We start from the raw sequence: 19,025 nt of genomic DNA on the forward strand, positions 1-19,025 counted from the left end.
CCACAATTCCTTTATGACAAAAAAACAAAAACCACAAAACAAGAGTAATACTAGCAGCTGCCCCATGGTATTGGGTACAGATTAAATAAGAAGACAGGGGTAAAGCAGCTACATATAATGCTATTGTTAGTTACTGTCTAGTGGGTTCTGACTCATGGCGACTCCAAATTTCCCAGAGTAAAATTCCTCCATGGGTATTTCTTGACTGTAATCTCAATGAAAGTGGATTGATAGGGTTTTCCTCCTGCAATACCACAGGGTGGATTTGAACCACCAACCTTTAGGTTATCAGTGAAGCATAAACTGTTTGTGCTGCCTGGTGACCTTGAAAGCAGCTGCCATCATACCCACTGCCCATACCCACTGCCATCAAATAAATTCTTACTCATAGCGACCCTATACACAGAGAAGAATTGTTCCATAGGATTTCTGAAACTGTAATTCTTTATGGGAGTAGACAGCCTCATCTTTCTCCCTCAGAATAACTGGTGGGTTTGAACCACCAACCTTGTGGTTAACAGTCCAATGTTTAATCCACTGCACCATCAATGTTTCTTGCTACTCAAGACAGATGCTGAATAAATGTTGACAATTATTAACTATTCCTACCATCTACCCTCACAAAGTTATTATAAGAATTAAATAAAACAATGCTTTGTGATTTATCTGGTATGTGCTCTGGCACAAATTTAATCCTCAACAAATGAAATTTTTACTATCACTATTACTAGTATTCCAAGTGACTAGGTTAAGTGCTTGGAGTCCTGGTGTGGTGCTGCAGGATAAAATACTGCACCTCAAGTCGGTTTGAACTGCTAGGTCAGCAGTTCAAACCCACCAGTCGCTCCTCAAGAACCCTATGCAGGGTCGCTATGAGTAAGAACTGACTTGATGGCACTTAACAACAAGTTAAGTGCTTTGTTTCCAAGACCTGTGCATGGTGAGGGGAGGGGCAGATGGGGGTGGTGGTGGTGTCAGTGGTATGTGGCCAAGAATCTGGGTAGGTCGGGGGTTCGGGAACCCAGGTCTTCTCCAGGCCTGGTCCTGCCCTGGATAGGGTGTTCCCCACCATGATTATTGGGGCAGGAAGATGGGCTGTGGCCAGACATGCCATAGAGATGAACTCAACAGAGTGGTCTTTGATCTTCTCCAGCCAAACCCAGTTCTTGAAAGGGATAAAAGGAGTATTTGAAAGAGCTCCACTTTGAACAATCCTCATTCCTTTGACATTCTCATTCCTCTGATCCTCTTGCACCAGCTCCCACCATGACCCAACGGTCCTCTGTCACCATCAAGTCAGGGGGCACCCGAAACTTCAGTGCTTCCTCAGCCAGCCTCCTCCCTGGCTGCCGGACCAGCTTCAGCTCTGTCTCCGTGTCTCAAGGCGGGAAGAGCTTCGGGGGTGGCCTTGGAGGTGGTTTTGGGACCAGGAGCCTCCACAGTCTTGCAGGTGGCAAGAGAATCTCCATTGGTGGGGGTTACCGTTCCAGCCGGGCCAGCTGTGGTATTGGCTATGGGATGGGTCTTGGAAGCGTTGGGTACAGAATGGGGGGAGCCTGCAGTGGATATGGATTTGGAGGTGGGATGTCATCTGGAGCTGGGGGCATCCATGAGGTTACAGTCAACCAGAGTCTCCTGACCCCCCTCCACCTGGAGTTTGATCCCTCTCTTCAGAGAGTACGGAAGGAAGAGAAAGAGCAGATTAAGACTCTCAACAATAAATTCGCCTCCTTCATCGACAAGGTGAGATCCTGGGAACTGGAAAGCTTGCCAATGGAGTGGAGGGTTTGAGTAGGAAAAGATCTGACCCACCACAAGGACACCACTCTTTTAATGAAGAGTGAGGAGTGGCTAAAAATTAAACAGAGGAAGGGGATGAGTTTGGAGAAAGGGGGGTGAAGGAAGGAAATGTTAAAAGCTAAATTCATGGATGTGATCTGGGGTCACTTTTTATTGCCCTGTATAATTGAAGCAGGTTTCTTCCTAAGGCATAGGTATTTTCCAAGTGATTTGGGTATGCTTGGGAGCTGAGTAATCAGTGAGGGGTGTATTTAAACCATTTTTCACCTTTCTTGCTATAAGAGGAAAGTTATGACTTCAGCCCTTTACCCCACCCCACTGCCTTGTGGCCTGGAACCTTAGAGATTTCCTCAGCTCTGGAAGAGACAACCTCCATGAAACACTCTATTTTGCATTACCACTGCCACATACCTGAACTGGCTGTTTTTATCTGGGAAGAAGCAATGTAAGGATCTGGCTAATTCAGGCTCCATGCCTAGCATTAGAGAAAGAATGGTAAACTAAGAGGCAACCAGTTTGATTGCTGGGAGAGTCAACCAACTTCTCAAGCCTCATTTAGGTTGGACAGATGAATTCTAAGATCCTTTGGCAAGTTTATCAGGCTATGATATGTGGACCCAAGTCACTGACTATTTAGACCTAACCAAAGAGACTGCTGAGGTAGTGGTTCCTAAATTTGATTATATATGTCACTCTTGTTGTTGTTAAATGCTGTAGAGTTGGTTCCGACCCATAGTGACCCTGTATAGGGTTTCTGAGGAGTGATTGGTGAGCTTGAATTGCTGACTTTGCGGTTCAAACCGACTTGGCAGTCCAGTGCGTTAACCCTACTCAACACCTGCACCAACAGAGTTGAGATTCCAACAGAGGATGAAGGAAATACTATGGCCCTGATTTTCTTTGGTTCATCTGGATGGGATGTGGAGATTGAGGGGATATGTATGACTAGGGGGAACTTGGTGTCAAGAGTTTCCAATTCTATGCTGATAAGCAGAGACCTGGGCCAGGAGGTTCATTTGTTAAAGATCCTCTATCATCATGCTACCACCTCCAAAGACATGAAGGTTCCTACAGACTGGATATCATTCCACCTCCACCCAGTGCAAAGACTTTGTTTAAGGGAAAGTTTATACATATTCCTTAAGACAATCTTCCAGGCTGAGGAGCAGATTAGTATAACTCAAATTAGTAGCATATGATTAGAAGGGACTTGAAAAAGTAGAGAAAGGGAGAGAATTGTCCAAGGCCACACAGCTAGTAAGGGACATGGCTGGGATTGTGCCTAGATTCTCTGAATGAAACTCCGCAGTGACCCATTCTAGCATTCCTCAAAGTGTGAGCAACTGAGTCCAGATTCTAGAATTGGACTGAACGCATACAGCATGGCTGAAAAACCATGTAAGAAAGAAATGAGCATATTGGATCTTCTCCCATGAACTTCCTGACCGTTTAATAAGATTATAAACCTTGCCCAGCAATATAATTGTCTTCTTTTCTTAAGCTATGGTATTCAGCATGGTTTAGTGTTTTCAGATGATTTCCAGACCCTTGTATCCTTGGTGCCTCTTCCCCTTCTAAACCTAGCCACTTCTTGTCTCCCAAGACCATTGCACCAACATTTGCTTGCTTTCTACAGTCCAGGCTTCTTCCAGGTTGAGGAAGAAGAGGAGTCTGCCATTTGGCTTTGAGCTTGCAGGAGCTCCCTGCATTGATGGAGGTCCCATACCCCAGAGTCTTCCACAGGTTGCTACACAGAAGCCCTCACATTTTCTTATCTCTGACTGGTACAGGTACGGTTCCTTGAGCAGCAGAACAAAGTCCTGGAAACCAAATGGAGCCTCCTGCAAGATCAGAAAACCACCAAGATCAATATAGAGCCCATGTTTGAAGCCTACATCAACAATCTGAGACGTCAGCTGGAAGGCCTGGGTGGGGAACGGGGAAGGCTGGAGACAGAGCTAAAGAGCATGCAGGACGTGGTGGAGGACTTCAAGAACAAGTAAGTGGATGCTCATCCAGCTCCTGAGCCAGAGCCAGGCCCCAGAGCCCCTTGGGAGGCCAGGGGAGCAGGAGAAGCAGGCTCTGCTCTCCTGAAATACCCACATGTACTTAGAATCTGAAATAGTCAAAGTGAAAAGAGAACTGTGACCCCGGGCTCAAGAATGTGGAGTCTTTGGGAGGAGTTGAGGCCATAGATGATAATCACATTGATACCAAGAGCTTAATACACAAGAATCCTTCAAGATACAGATTAGTAAAGGAATTGACATGACACAAATAACAACTCATAAGTTAAGAATTAAACCCACAGAATATTATTTTCATATTTGTTCAACCATTGCTAGCTGATCATTATGCATCCACTCCAACCTTGACCAAGGGGCAGGGAGACTAAAGAGGAAAGAAACATTTGCTGCCTTCTCCCAGGAACACATACCATTAAACATAATGGTATGCTCCGGCATATTGTTGTTGCTACTGTTAAATGCCTTCAAGTAGGTTCCTACTCATAGTGACCCTGCATAAGGTTTCTGAGGGGTAACTGGTGAGCTTGAACCGCCGACCTTGCAGTTCAAATTGACTTTGCAGTCTCATACTAACCCACACATATAGATACGAGTAATTTATTTTTATCTTCAATTTTCTTGATCTAAAAAAAAAAAAATAAGTAACTCAATAATGTTATTTGTTGTTAAGTGTTGTTGAGTCTGTTCCGACCCATAGCGACCTTGTGTAGGGTTTCTGAGGAGTGGCTGGTGAGCTTGTACCACTGACTTTGCAATTCAAACCAACTATGCAGTCCAACACATTATCCCACAGTACCACATCAGGACTCCAACTCATTAATAAGCTTTAGCTATTATCATGGTGTAACTCTGTAGGATAAGCACTATACTGTTAACAGAAAGGTTGGCAGTACAAAACCATCAGTCATGCTTCAGAAATCCTATACAGGGTCACTGTGACTTGGAACTGACTCGAAGACACTTAACAACAACAATTGTTTATAGATAATAGTAAACGATCAGATTTTAGAGTTACATTATCTAACACGTACACATGTAGCTACTAAAATTTAAGTTAATTAAAATGAAATGAAAACTCATAACAATCCAAAATCTGCAAAAAGAGGTCCAAATGATTAATAATAAAACATCAGAAATGGACAATACACTGAAAGGGAAAAGAAGTAGAACTGAAGAGATAGAAGCCAGAACTAGCAAGCTTGAAGACAAATAAATCAACACTGCTAAGAGAGAAAAGCAAGCAGAAAAAAAAGTATAAAAATCTGAAGCAAGACTAAGATTCATGTGGGACAATATGAAGAGGAATAATCTGACAGTTATTGGAGTCCCAGAACAGGAGGGATCTCAGAATACCACAGAGGAGATAGTTGAAGAGCTGCTGGAAGAAAACGTCCCTAACATCTGGAAAGATGGAAGATAAGCATTCGAGAAGCTGAATGAACCGAAGAATAGATGCCAAAAGAAAATTACCAAGACATACAATAATCTAGCTCTCCAAAATCAAAGACAAGGAGAGAAACCTGAAAGCAGCTAGGGAAAAGAGGATTGTTTGTTACCAAGGCAAGCAAATAAGATTGAGCTCTGATCTTTCAGCAGGAATCATGCAAGCAAGAAGGCAATGAGGAGATATATATAAAACCCTGAAAGAAAAAACTGCCAACCAAGAATCGTTTACCCAACAAAGCTATCAATCAAATATGTCGGTATAATAAAAACATTCCAGGATAAACAGAAGCTAAGGGACTTTGTCAAATCCAACTCAGTTCTTGGAAACATCCTAAAAGAAGTTCTTTGGACTGAGAATCAACAAGAACAGACAACAACCAAATATTGACATACGTAACAACACCACCTGGAACTCAGTCGACAGATAGAAAAGTCCAGAACAGAATAAAACTACAAGAACGAATTCAGAGGACCTGGGAGGTCAGTCTATGATCAAAACAATTATAATGTGAAAGAAGGGAAAAATACAGGAACAGAGATCCAGGTGGTGAGGAGGTCAGGTAGATTGCAGGATAAAATAGACTATTTTAAATGGAGGAAAAATTAATAGAATAGAGGGTAACCTCAAAGAAAATTACTATTTCACAACATATCAAGAAAATGAAAACCCAAGAAGAACATGGAAACATTAAAACTATGAAGAAACTGACAAGAAAGAGCACAAAACCCATAAACTCAGCACAGGAAGGCATGCAGAACAAAGAAAACAACAGCACCACAGAAAACAAACATAATGACAGCAATTAATTCATACTTACCGATAATTACACTGAATGTCAATGGACTAAATGCACAAGTTAAGAGACAGAGAGTGGATAAGGAAACAAGATCTTACTATGTGTTGTCTGCAAGAGACACACCTTACACACAAAGACAAAAACAGATTAAGTTTAAGGATGGAAAAAATATACCAATCTAATTGCAATAAAAAATGAGCAGGAGTGGTAATACTGATAAAATTAAAGGAAAACTCAAGCTCATCCGTCACACTAGCCATATTTCAAATGCTCAGTCACCGCATGTGGCCAGTAGGTTTTGTATCGGACATCACAGGTACAGAGAATTTTCATTATCATAGGAAATGTGGGCAGTGCTGTGGAGTCCAAAGCAGTTGCTTCAGACTCTTGGTTCAACTAACCAGTGACTTCAAGAAAACTATTCAACTTCTCTAATCTCCTTCCAGTAAAATGGGTTGTTAATAGTACTTGGAGTTCTGGTGTGGCACAAGCACTGGACCACAAGGTTGGGTTAAACTGAAAGGTTGCAGTTAAAACCCACCAGTCACTCCTCAGAAACCCTATACTGGGTCATTATGAATCAGAACTCTCTCGATGGAACTTAACAATAACAACAATAGTACTTACCTCATAGAGGGGTTGTAAGCATTAAATCAAAACTTGCACATAAAGTTCTTAGTAAGTGTTAGGTAAGGAGCCCTGGTGTGGCAGAGTAGGATAAAGTACTGGACCTCAAGTTTTGTTTGAACCACAGCTTGGTTTGAACCACAAGGTCATGGATTCAAACTCACCAGCCACTCCTTGGAAACCTTATACAGGGTCGCTATGAGTTGGAACAGACTAGATGGCACTTAACAACAACAACTTTTATTGTATTCATGATTAGGCATATGTGTTGTTGTTATTGTAGTTAAGTGCCAGTGAGTTGATTCCAACTCATAGCAACTTGGTATAGGGCTTCCTAGGAGCGAGCTGGTAGGTTTGAACTGACAACTTTTCGGTTAGCATTACAGTGCTTATTCTCCAGCACCACATCAGCACTCTGTATGCCTGTGTTGTGTTGTTGAGGCAGTTGCAACTCATAATGGCCCTGTATATATAGTATTTCTGAGGCTTTACATCTTCACAGGAGCAGAAAGCCTCATCTTTCTCCTGTGGAGCAGCTGGTGGACTCGAATTACAGACCTTGTGATTCACAGTCCAGTGCTTATTGTATGGAGCCATTGCACTCCCATATGTAATGAAACAGAAAACAGAAGTAAATTCAGATGGACAATTTATAATATATATCCAAACATGGAGTAAGAGTGTTTTTGACCAAAGAAGACTTTCTGTTGGAGGAGACTAAATCTCAAGGTTGAAAAGAAGGGAGGGGCAGAAGAATGATAAGGAGGGAACTCAGTTGAAGACTGTTCCCTGATTAATGGACACGTGATGTTCCAGTGACAGGTGTCAAGGAGTTGCCATAGAAGGACTATGAGCTTGGAAATATACATGAGGACAGGTGTGTAAAGCTAGGTGAAGAAACAAATGTCCAGATTTCATAAAAAGGTAACTCATGGAAACAATAAAGAAACCTAACTCAATTCTCCCCTAGAAGGTGGAAGAAGGCACAGTGCTGGAAAATCGATGACAGGAAAAACTTTTCTCAGATGCCACTAGACAACAATGGCAAAATGAAAGCAGGGGAGATTCTGGTCACGTATGTGAGCTGTGACAGTATTTTGTGGTTTTAAAAGATGTACACACCATCTCGTAGCTGCAACATAGCCTCAGGGAGATTAAGTAACCTTCCCAAGTTTACTCAGCTGCTAGGCAAAAGAACTAAGGCCCTAACTAGCAATGCCAAACCAGTTGCTCCCAGGTCAACTCTGACTCATGACAACCCCATGTGTGTCAGAGTAGAACTGTGTTCCATAGGACTTTCAGTGGCTGATTTTGTAAAAGTAGGTTGTTGAGCCTTTCTTTTGAAGCACCTCTGGTAGACTTGAGCCTCCAATTTTGGGGTTAACGTCCAACTGTGGTAACTGTTTGTACCACCTAGAAACAGTAATGCTGAAAGGGTGGGTATTGCTGATGCTTAGAAGGACTGTGTGGACAATGGATGCAAGAACAGAAGTGAGGTTGTGGGAAATGGGCTTTTCATCCTAGGATCAAATCCCAGTTTATCCGTAACCAGGTGGAGAAGGCTTCGGCGATGGTAAACACTGCTGTGACTTACTAAGAGCCTTAATTGACCACGTTTTGGCATTATGCCAAGGTAGAGCTGGTTCCTCCAACCCCTGCAGAGATCCCTACAGTTATTCAGAGCCTGAAAAAAAAATTAGTCGATAGTGCTAAAACTGGTCGCTTCAAACAGCTCACAGTTAAGGAAGCTCTGCTGAGTGGTTTGGTAGTCACTGAGGTGTGGATGTGGTTTTATATAGGCGAGATCATAGGCAAGCATGGGCATCATTGGCTATGATGTTTGAAGACCAATCTTTATCCTCTGATTATATTTGGTTTGCTATTTGTTCTTGGACCATATATGATAAGACTGTTATCTGAATAAAACAGACAACGATGGAAAAAAAAAAAAAAAAGAATAGAAGTGAAACTTCTTTCCCAGAGTTGAATTAAGAGGGCAACACTTGCACGAGCCCCTGGGAAGCAGAAGGAGAGGAGAATGCTGCCCAGGGGATAACTGAAGAATGAGAAATCCATGTCCAATCAACCTGAAGACAACTTTTTAGACCACAGTCAAGCATGGCTGAGATGAATAGAACATGAGAGATTCTTGGGGAGCAGGAGTCAGGCCAGAGCCTAGAAGCCACCCTCCTCACTGCCTGTTTGCGCTAGGACAAAACCATGAAAACAATTAAAAGAATAAAATATCTTTTACACCTCAGAGGGGAAGCATGCATACAGGTGCCTTCATGGAGCCCAAGTCCTCTAGGACCAAAGCTGTGAGAAAAGAAGTTGCAGAAGGAGAAAGTTGGTTCTATTTGATTGCTGCTTACTTTGTTTTGAGAAGGGTGGTTATATTTGGAATTGGGGGCTGAGGGGGAGCATATTTGTAACCCAAAAGCTATGCTATAGTAAAGCATTTTCCAGATCTGCTCTGGAGAAGCCCATTGCCTGCCCATCTACAACCCTCACTGTCCTGCCTCACTCCCAGAACACCAACTGACTCTTGGTTCTGCCAACAGATACGAAGAAGAAATCAACAGACGCACAGCAGCGGAGAATGAGTTTGTGGTGCTCAAGAAGGTGAGGTGTTTGAGTTTGTGGTGCTCAAGAAGGCACTCCCCTGACTCCCAGGCCTAAGCTGTTCCTTAAGTAGTAATAACTGCCACTATGCCAGTGGCCTAGGGTCAGCACTGGACTATGAACCACCTGAGCAACAGTTCAAGCCCACCCTTCATAGGGTCACTACGATTCGGAACCAATTTGACAGCACTTAACAACAACAACGCCAATGGCCTTATTTATTTATATAGTTGACCTTGAAAGCAAGTTTTGGTTTAAAAGTGAGAAAACTGAGGCTCAGGATGGTTAAGTAAGTTGCCCAAGAAATCATTATACCAACTCCTGACCCCTCTGAAGCCCTAGGCAGAGAAATGGGGAGAGAAACAGGCCTTGTTTTGAGCAGAGGTTTTAGGAGGACAGGATCCATTTCACAGAGTTCTGGATCTCCCAGCTTAGTGGGGAAAAGCAGAAAAAGCTAAGTTGAAGGAGGAGAATGGAGGAACAGGGTATGAAGGAGAGGGAGTGGTAGGGAGTAGGAGGAAAAGAGGAAGCCAGAGCAAGCTTTAGGGAGAGGTTGAAGAGCCCAGAGACAGTGGAGAATCAAGGTCTAAGACAGAAATTGGCCTCATCTTCCAGAGGTGGCATAGGAGACTTTCATCCCTGGGACCAACTGATGAGCAAAATGGGCATTCCCTTGGAGCCCGGGGCCTCACACAATTTAGACCTCCCACCAAGCTCCACTCTTTGGTGTTGGTGTTGGTGTTGGTGGTTGTGTGCCACAGAATCGATTCCGACTGGTAGAATCAAACTACTGACTTTGTGATTAGCAGTTCAGCTTGTAATCCACTCTAGTATCAGGGCTCCTTAAGGCTCATTCCATAGCCTAGAATAAAGATAACCCCTTGTCGCCACGATTAAAGGTTCTTCCATGTAACTCACTATCTAAGGGGACTGATAAGGAAGGGTGAAGCTCAGGGTGACAGTGTGTTCTGTACCCCAGGATGTGGATGCTGCCTACATGAACAAGGTGGAGCTGGAGGCCAAGGTGGATGCCCTGACTGATGAGATCAACTTCCTGCGGGCCTTCTATGAAGCGGTGAGAAATGCTTGGACTTACTCCCAGGAAGTCTGGTGGCTGGTGTGCCTCAGATGGGCACAGAGACCAGTGGATCCTTCCCTGATCTCTCTGCTCCTTAACCCAGACCTGCATTGGAACTCAAGGGGGAGATGTTGCTCCCTTGCCAAAGGAGAAAATGAGGTTCCCTGGGGCAGGGGTGATATTCAGCCCTTGACTACTTGGACCACGATTGTTCTGTTGTCAGACAAAAGAAGAGCTTGTTTTCACTGAAATATGCTGTTCTCCAGAGGACTATCTGGAACTTGACTCCTCTGACTCAGCCCAATTTACTTGTGGCTCTTTCTACAGCTGTAGCAGGATGCAAATACATAAATTCAATAGTAATTAGTGAGCCCTCGGGTAGCTCTAGAAATATACAACTCAATTGCGTGGGTCTGGGTTGTACACAAATTTTGCATTTCTAGCAAGTTCCTAAGAGGTGCTGATGTAACTGGTCCAAGGATCACATTTTGAGAACCTTTATTTTAGATGATTCTGAAAAGTAATCATTAACAAATTAATTATGGGTTACTGTTTCAAAAATAATCTTATACAGCATTGATTTAATTAATCCTCACAAAGAGCCTAACAGACCAGTATTGTGATTACCCCCTCTAAGACTCAGAGGTGTTATGCAACTTGCCTGGCAGATTCATGACTTGAATTTTTCAGGCTGGCGCCCTTTCTGCTTTACAGTTTTGAGCTGATTTTCATTTCCCATGCCCAAGAAGCAGGGAGACATCACATTGGGAAGCAGTAGTGGGAAGAGGCGGATCTTTTGAGCTCCTTCTGACTCAGTTGTCTTTCACAAGATGATTTCTTTATTTGGTGGGAAAAGCTGTAGATTCCCAGAACATGAAACATCGCAGTACTGACAGGTCACAACAAAGTGCCTTCCCTTGACAACAGGAGAATTCTGGATAATTCTGGATAATTCTGGCATTACCTGTGCTGCAACTCCCTGTGAGGAAATGAATGAATGAAACAGAACAGGCATAAACTCAGTGATCTCCCTAATGTCTTTTTTGACCAAGGCAGTGCAAGTAAGCCCTCCATGTCAGGATCTGCCCGGAGGTCAGGGCACAGTCTCCCAGCATCCACACCCCCACACCCTCTGCTCACTCTCCCATTGTGCCCAATTACAGGAGCTGGCTCAGCTTCAGGCTCAGATCTCTGAGACCTCTGTGGTTCTGTCTATGGACAACAACCGCTGCCTGGACCTGGACAGTATCATCTCTGAGGTCAAAGCTCAGTATGAGGACATTGCCAACCGCAGCCGGGCTGAGGCTGAGTCGTGGTACCAGACCAAGGTGAGTCAAGTCAACTCAACAGGCCCAGAGCACTAAGTCTGAGCAAGAACAGAGTTACAAAGATTAACAAGACACAGTTCTTGTCCTCTCCAACCCCTTGGTCTGGTGGGGTTAAAGAGATGTGAGTTGAGATTGGAGTTTACCCTCTGTCTGAGCACCTCCTTGAGGCAGCACCATCAGCACCTGAAGAAATATCCAAAGGAAAATGGGAAGTGGTCAGACCCTCTTCCAGGACGAAGACAAACCTCCAACACCTATAGGAGAATGACCAGGGGCAGCTAGACAGCAGTGGCCATCCTAACCCGCAGGGAGAGACAGAGAGGAAATGGGAAGAGCTAGAGTGGTCAGAGAAGAGAGGTGGATCTGGCTGCCAGGTGAGGAGCAAGGGGACTTCCTATTTGACCAGAAAACAGGGGCAAAGTGTAGCATAGATTACAGAATGAGATTTTCCAAGACAGAGCAAACACTTCGCTCTGAGGAGTCACTGGAAATGGTGAGAGGTGGTACCAAGGAAGACAGTGATGGGCAGTGAGCACCCTGAATGATGCTGAGGACAGACTGGACAGGGAGGACAGACTGGACACAGGAAGAAAGCTGCATACTTCATGATCTTGAACATGGAGAACCAGGGTCAGAGCCAAGAGACAATGCAGAGAATGGCATCTCTGACCTCGGCATTATTATTTTTGGGGGGTGGGGGTGGGGGAGTCAGGGCGAAGAAGTAGTCTTCAATCCCACTTTAAAAGCCTGTTGGAATGTGGTTGCAGCTGAGTTTTGGGGTAGGTGATGGAGATAGCATAACTGTTCTCCAAAATATGATAGGGATGTTTTTAATCTCCTGGAATAGAGGGAGCAGAAGAGAAAGAAAAGAAGTAAGATGCATAAACAACAAAATGGAAAGGGCCAGCAAATTTAAGGAATAAGGTAGATTGTTGTTGTTGTTAAGTGCTGTACAGTCGGTTCCAACCCAGAGCGAGGCTGTATAGGGTTTCTGAAGAGTGCGGGTGAGTTTGAACCATGGATTTCGCGACCAAAGAAGGTCAAACAGACTTTCTTTGATAGAAAGTTTCCATCATTTCTCTCAAACCTTCAAGGAAAGTTAGCTTCACATCCCAAACAAAGAAGTCTATTGGGCCCCGGAAGGCCCCGCCTTCTATCCTGGGCAACCCCACTTCTGCATGGGTCCCTCACACCAGGCCTGCTTCTCCCCGCAGTATGAGGAGCTGCAGCGCTCAGCCGGCCAGCATGGTGATGACCTGCGCACCACCAAGATGGAGATCTCGGAGCTGAACCGTGTGATCCAGAGGCTGCGCGCTGAGATTGAGAACCTCAAGAAGCAGGTAGAGCTGAGCTCATAGGGTCATCCTAACCATGCACCTGCTGCCGCAAAATCTGTGCCTGACCCTAAGTCCATCCATGCAGAAAGAAGCCGTCCCCAAACAGGGACCTCTCAGGATTGTAACTGTATTGTCAGGGGTAATAGGATGTTCTTTCTGAGGTCTGTCTAACCTCAGCGCCTTTAGGAGAGGTGCTGGAGGCATAGGTGGCAAAACCTTGACTTGTTTATTTACCCAGAATCCACAGAAGTTCAGCAATGATAAAGGCCTTAAATTTTTTTTTTTTTTTAATTTCTCCATCCTAGTTACGTCTCAAACTGTCCAAGGTAGATAGTAATCAAGCTTACTTTTAAAGATGATGATCCCCCAACCTCCTCTGGATTAAATCCATTTAAAGAGATTCCTCAGGGGTGTCCCTAAAGCCCACAGTGCATTGCATCCTTTAAATGAGTTCACACATTCCTCTCTTCCTGGCAGTGTGCTGCACTCCAGGCGGCCATTGCTGATGCTGAACAACGTGGAGAACTGGCCCTCAAGGATGCCAAGCACAAGCTGGCCGAGCTGGAGGACGCACTGCAAAAGGCCAAGCAGGACATGGCGCGGATGGTACGCGAGTACCAGGAGCTCATGAACGTCAAGCTGGCCCTGGACATCGAGATCGCCACCTACCGCAAGCTGTTGGAAGGGGAAGAGTGCAGGTGCGCTACTTGGTCCTCCCTCCCCTGGCTTCCACAGAGGCCACAGGAGCACCACTATAGCAGTGCCTAGAGGCCTCGTGGGCCCCATGATGTCAGGCCACTGGATAGGAATTCCAAAGACTGGGTTCCAATGCAGCTGCTCCTACAGCAGTGACTTTCAGTTGCAGCCCCTCTCCCAGCTACTTTCCATCATGTTGGACCCAGGGTAAGGGGTTGGGGCCAAGGATTGGGGAGTGGTACCCATGGCAGCCTGGAAGACCATAAACAAGGCCATTTCTGTCCCACCCTATAACAAAAGGCACCATCATAGGGATGAGTCCCAGGGCCTCATGATTAGTACAGATGCTCTGTAAACTGACAGGTTCACTCTACTTTTCTAGCAACCTTCAACCCATTTATTTCTATTATTTTAACTTGATTTCTTCTAGATTTTCTGCCACATATTCCCATGAGTTTTCTAAGCTAGTGAGGTGACTGAAAAGTGTACTAAGCACTTAGTTGCAGTAAGCACTCTGGGCTGATAGGGTTTTGACAGGAAGAACTCAGGGCTCTATAACTTCTCTGCACTGAAATGTCTCTTTCTCTCCCCCGTTACAACAGACTCACCGGAGAAGGTGTTGGACCTGTGAATATCTGTGAGTAAATGTCTTGGGGTGATAGAAAAGGAGGGTACAATGGCATAATAATATAGCTAATTAGGATTCACTGGCTAGAGAAACACTAAGTTGCAACACCGATGTCGTTAAGACCCTCTGTAACCAGTTGCTGTCGACTCAATTCCTACTCACCACCAAGATGGCGCTCTTGGAGCTGAACCATGTGATCCAGAGTGATCACATATATGTCAGAGTAGAACTATGCTCCAGAGACTTTCAGTGACACAGTTTTGGAAGTAAATCACTAGTCTTTCTTCTGAGGCACCTGTGGGTGGATCAAATTATCAGCCTTTTGGTGAGCTGAGCATACAGTGGTGACTTTTTGCCTCCCATGAGGGAGGCCCAGGTTCAAATTTCGGTCAATGCAGTTCAGGTATACTCCCCATCCATCTGTCAAGGGGGACATGCATATTGTCTTGATGCTGAGTAGGTTTCAGAGGGGAACCCAGACTGAGGCCGACTAGGAAGACCTGGTGAGCTTCTTCTGAAAATTAGCCAGTGTAAACCTTATGGATCACCACAGTCCAGTCCACAAGCGATCATGGGGATGGTGCAAAACAGGCAACATTTTGTTCCCTTGTGTGTAGGATCACCACGAGTCAGGGGCCAATGCAATGGCAGTCAACAACAAAGGCCTCTGTGGAGATCCCCCTCCTCTATTTTTGCCCCTCCTCCCAGTGAGGCCAAGAGAATTTCTCAGAAGTGGGACATTCCATGTCACTAAAAGAGAAGTCAGAATGCAGCTCAATGACTTTTCCCCTCTGTATAGGACAATCTGTCTAGAGAGTGCAGACGTTCCCTCATGCCCAGGGGTGGTCCCAGTGGGGTCTCAGGTCTAGAACCTGTCACCAAAGTATCACAGCTTTGGACCAGGACCACTCAGGGAGCAGTACATCTCCGATCTAAATGCCTTTCTCAGCTGAGATCTAGCAGGAATTCAAACGAACACAAGTCACAAGAATCTACTAGAGTGGTTAAATGGAAAGGCCTACATTTAGATTTTAAACACATTAATTGAGCAGGTAGAGCAGTGAATGGCCTTGCTTGGCCTCAACTCCCAAGGAGGACTCTGGGAGGAATCATCTCACAGAATGACACCACAGGACTCAGGGGCCTGTGAAATAGCTCAGCACTCAGGCAGCATTAACAGGAGCATGAAGTCATGGACAAGAGAAGTAGAATCCCTGTGGGCTCCAAATGGATCAGACAACATTAGGGAAGCCAACATGCCAGGGTGGTGGAAGAACTTGAAACCAGCTAATAAAAGAGACAGGAATAATCACCTGGAGAGAAGGGCCCTGAGGGGGGAGTCAGGGAAACATCTTCCAATGTTTGACAGGCTGTGAAGAGTGGCACCTTGAGGTGAGGAACTCTATGTTGCTGCAAGTATTAGAGCAGGAAGTGAGTGACTGCCTCTTGGTGATAGCAGAAGAGGAATTCCACCTAGGTGATATAGGAGAAGATCTGGGTGGTTATGGGGCTTCTTTCAAGATGGGAGTCTAGGATTCTGTATCAGCATTGGAGCTTAAAGACTGGGTTTCTGGCTTGTGTGATCTTGAACATGCTACTTGGTCTTTTTGTGCCTCCATTGTCTGGGGGGATACTTGGAGGGCTGTTGTAGAAATCAGCATGGTCACAGCTGTGAACAGGTTTTGAAAGTTGTGATGCCCTGTATAGAGGCACATATGAAAGCAGTGAGTCCAGGTCTCCTTCCTTGACCCTGTGGCTCTCAATGGAGATTCCTGGTCTCTGTGGTCCTGAGAGAAGAGAGGGCTGGCCTGAAGCAAGGCCCCTTGAGAAGCGAACAGACATGGCAATGAAGGGCATTCAGCAGGGGAGGTGCATCTTGGGAAATCTGGAAGAACCTGCCAATGTGCCCTGTGACTTCTCTCCGCAGCGGTGGTCTCCTCCTCCGGGGGCACAAGCTACAGTGGGGGCGGAGGTCTCTGTGGGATCAGCAGTGGATACAGCAGTGGCCCCTGCTACAGCGGTGGGAACAGTGGGTTCAGCTCCACCAGCAGCCGCAGCATTGGTGGCAGCAGCTCCAGCATGCGCATCATCTCCAAGACCTCATCCACCAAGAAGAGTTACAGGAGTTAAAGCACCCCACCCACACCCCACCTGCCTCAGCTGCCTTCTGCTAATGCCCCAATGCTTTCCAATCCTGACTTGATGCTCTGCAGATAAAATACATTCACAAAACCAACAGCACTAGGTACAGGGAGCAGGGACAAGACCTAGGAGTTTGAAGATCACCACGCCCATCCCTCTGCCTTCAGCCAGACAGGCCCTCACAGAGTTATGCTATTTGCTCCCGATCTCATAGCCCCCCAGTGTCTAAAGGTATTTGTTCCAACCAGCACTAACTCAAATGCTTCATGTTAGGCTAGGATCTGTAGGGATTCAGAGATAAGAGCAGACTTTGCCCTTAAGAAGCTTCCAGAGTAGAGGTGCAGTTGGCCCTTTTCCTCCTGTCTAACCCAAATCCACTATGACAAGGAGATGATTTATCTTGCTCAGCACTTCATGTTGTTGTTGTTGTTACATGTCATCGAGTCGATTCTGACTCATAGTGACCCTGTATAAAGTTTCCAAGGAGCAGATGGTGGGTTTAAACTGTCAACCTTGTGGTTCACAGTCCTTTGCTGATCTACAGCACCACATCAGAAGTCCCAGTACTTCATGGGAGGGTTTATTAATTACTTTGGTACCCCAAAGTAATTCAATGCAGCCTAGGCCAGACTTTTCCTGTGTGCCATTTCTAACGGCAGGGACAAAATGTCTTTGTAAATAGTGCCACCTGGATTGCCTCCTCTCCTCCTGCTTTCCTGTCCCAGCCCAGGTCCCCAGCCACCTCCCCTGAGAACGCCCACAGCAGAGTACTGGAATGTGAAATCAATAGCCTCTAAAGTATTGCCAACTCTTAATTATTCACATGAGGATGAAATAATTTTATCAAGAATCCCAAAGTTCTCTATGACTTGTGACTGCATTCAACAATATCTCATAGCCAACTTTCTTCCAAATCTGCCTTATTTTAGGAAATATTAAAATTGCTGCCCCTAAACAGAAATGTTCTGATGAGGAGGGAGAAGGAGACAAGCTCCTCCTAAGGTGTGGGGATGGTAGGTCAACGTTAAACGCTTGCAATCCGTGCTTTGGAAAAAGGACTCCAATTAGCCCATATTAAGAATTGCTTTGTGAGACTCCTCCTACAAAAGAATCCTCTAGTCTCAGAGCAATTCACCTTTGCTTTGTGCCATTTCTCTCCTCCTGAAAGTGGACTTTCCTTGCCCTGGCCACCTTCACCCCAATACACTCTTATGTCAACTTTTTCTCAGCCTCCCTTCTTTCTTCTCCTAACTTTGTTTCTCTTTTTTAATTCTTCTCCCAATATATTTGCATATATAGTTCTTGCTGTTTTCCTCCTCTGACCTCTCTTTTTCTAGTTTCTGTCTCTAAAATGGCACTTTTCTGTGCCAAATTGCCTGTACCTAGACCTCGCTAGAACAGAAGCTCTCTATGTTAGAACTTCTAACTCCCTGTGCTATAGGGAAGACCCAAGACAGAAACTTGGAGGAGAGAGGCAGTTCTTTCTTCCTTGAGAAGGCAGAGATAGGATGGGGTGGGATAGGGAAGGAGTGAGATAAGCCCAGGTTGGCCTTCATGGTTTCTCTATATAGTCTGGCCAGTTCGAAACCCTCAAAACACCTGCCATTTAGTCAAGACCAAATGCATTCTGATAATAACTAGAAGACATCTGCCATACCACAGATGTGAAGACAAGAGCGTCAGCGATTTCAGAGGAAAAGTCGCACATGCTTGATCGTCTCAGCCCCTCCCTGCTGACGAGGCAGCCTGCTCCCTTATGCATGCCTACTTCCTGAAATCGCTTCAATAAATGTCACTGAGCTCTCAAGGTGTTGACTGAGTCTGTATCTTGTCTCACACTCAGAGGAAAGCCTTGACGCTGATGGGCTCTGGGAAGTGGTGGCTTCCTCTCATGGGCAATCCTATGAACTGTGCTACCCTGTGCTCTTGAGCTTGGGTCCTGGGCTCCAGGAAGCCCAACATGACCACTGAGACCATCTGTTGGCCTAGATGGGGCAGGAGATGCTCTCACGTGTCCAGAGCTCTCCAAAAAACCTGCCCTCCTAGTTCTTCCCACTATTACGTTCATTCCCTCTGGTGCCTGGTCTGGTCTTGCAACATTAGCATCCAGCACATTGAACACTGTTTACTGGGCCCACCTCTGTGACACTAACTCCAAGGCAGAATGAGAATTCCCTTTCCTGGCATTGGGCAACAGGACACCTCTCACCAACACACACACATAAACCCCCTTGGTCTCTTGTTATACCCCTCACTTTCCTAAAACACTTTCCTAAAACCCTCCCACTACTCTAGCACCCAAAGTCAAGACTAGTAAACAGGCTATTGCTGTGAGGTGCCATTGAATCATTCCCCAGCCCATGGTGACCCTGTGCACCACAGAACACAATACTGCCAGTTTCCATGATCAGTGGTGAGTCAGAATGGCATGATCCATAAGGTATTCATGGGCTGATATTCAGAAGGATATCACCAGGTCTTTCTTTCTAGTCTGTCT

General features: G+C 45.3%; 1 protein-coding gene and 1 pseudogene across 1 annotated transcript; both read left to right on the plus strand.

Moving 5' to 3' along the window:
* Positions 1-1,266: 1,266 nt before the first annotated feature.
* LOC102840247 (keratin, type II cytoskeletal 5-like) lies at positions 1,267-16,516 on the plus strand. Its single transcript, XM_006870008.1, has 9 exons — positions 1,267-1,743; positions 3,591-3,799; positions 9,259-9,319; positions 10,299-10,394; positions 11,561-11,725; positions 12,940-13,065; positions 13,540-13,760; positions 14,361-14,395; positions 16,314-16,516. The coding sequence occupies exons 1-9, from the start codon at positions 1,267-1,269 to the stop codon at positions 16,514-16,516; spliced, it is 1,593 nt and encodes a 530-aa protein (XP_006870070.1).
* Positions 7,367-8,541, plus strand: LOC102812328 (annotated as a pseudogene).
* Positions 16,517-19,025: the final 2,509 nt, after the last annotated feature.

The sequence above is a fragment of the Chrysochloris asiatica genome, unplaced genomic scaffold (assembly GCF_000296735.1).
Source record: "Chrysochloris asiatica unplaced genomic scaffold, ChrAsi1.0 scaffold00138, whole genome shotgun sequence".
NCBI classification, from domain to species: domain Eukaryota; kingdom Metazoa; phylum Chordata; class Mammalia; order Afrosoricida; family Chrysochloridae; genus Chrysochloris; species Chrysochloris asiatica.

What these genes read in the sequence shown, in the direction of transcription:
- LOC102840247 (XM_006870008.1), top strand. Translation starts at nt 1,267, where the DNA reads ATGACCCAACGGTCCTCTGTCACCATCAAGTCAGGGGGCACCCGAAAC. An exon ending in TGCGGGCCTTCTATGAAGCG is followed by an intron (nt 10,395 to 11,560) that starts GTGAGAAATGCT and finishes GCCCAATTACAG; the next exon opens with GAGCTGGCTCAGCTTCAGGC. An exon ending in TTGAGAACCTCAAGAAGCAG is followed by an intron (nt 13,066 to 13,539) that starts GTAGAGCTGAGC and finishes TCTTCCTGGCAG; the next exon opens with TGTGCTGCACTCCAGGCGGC.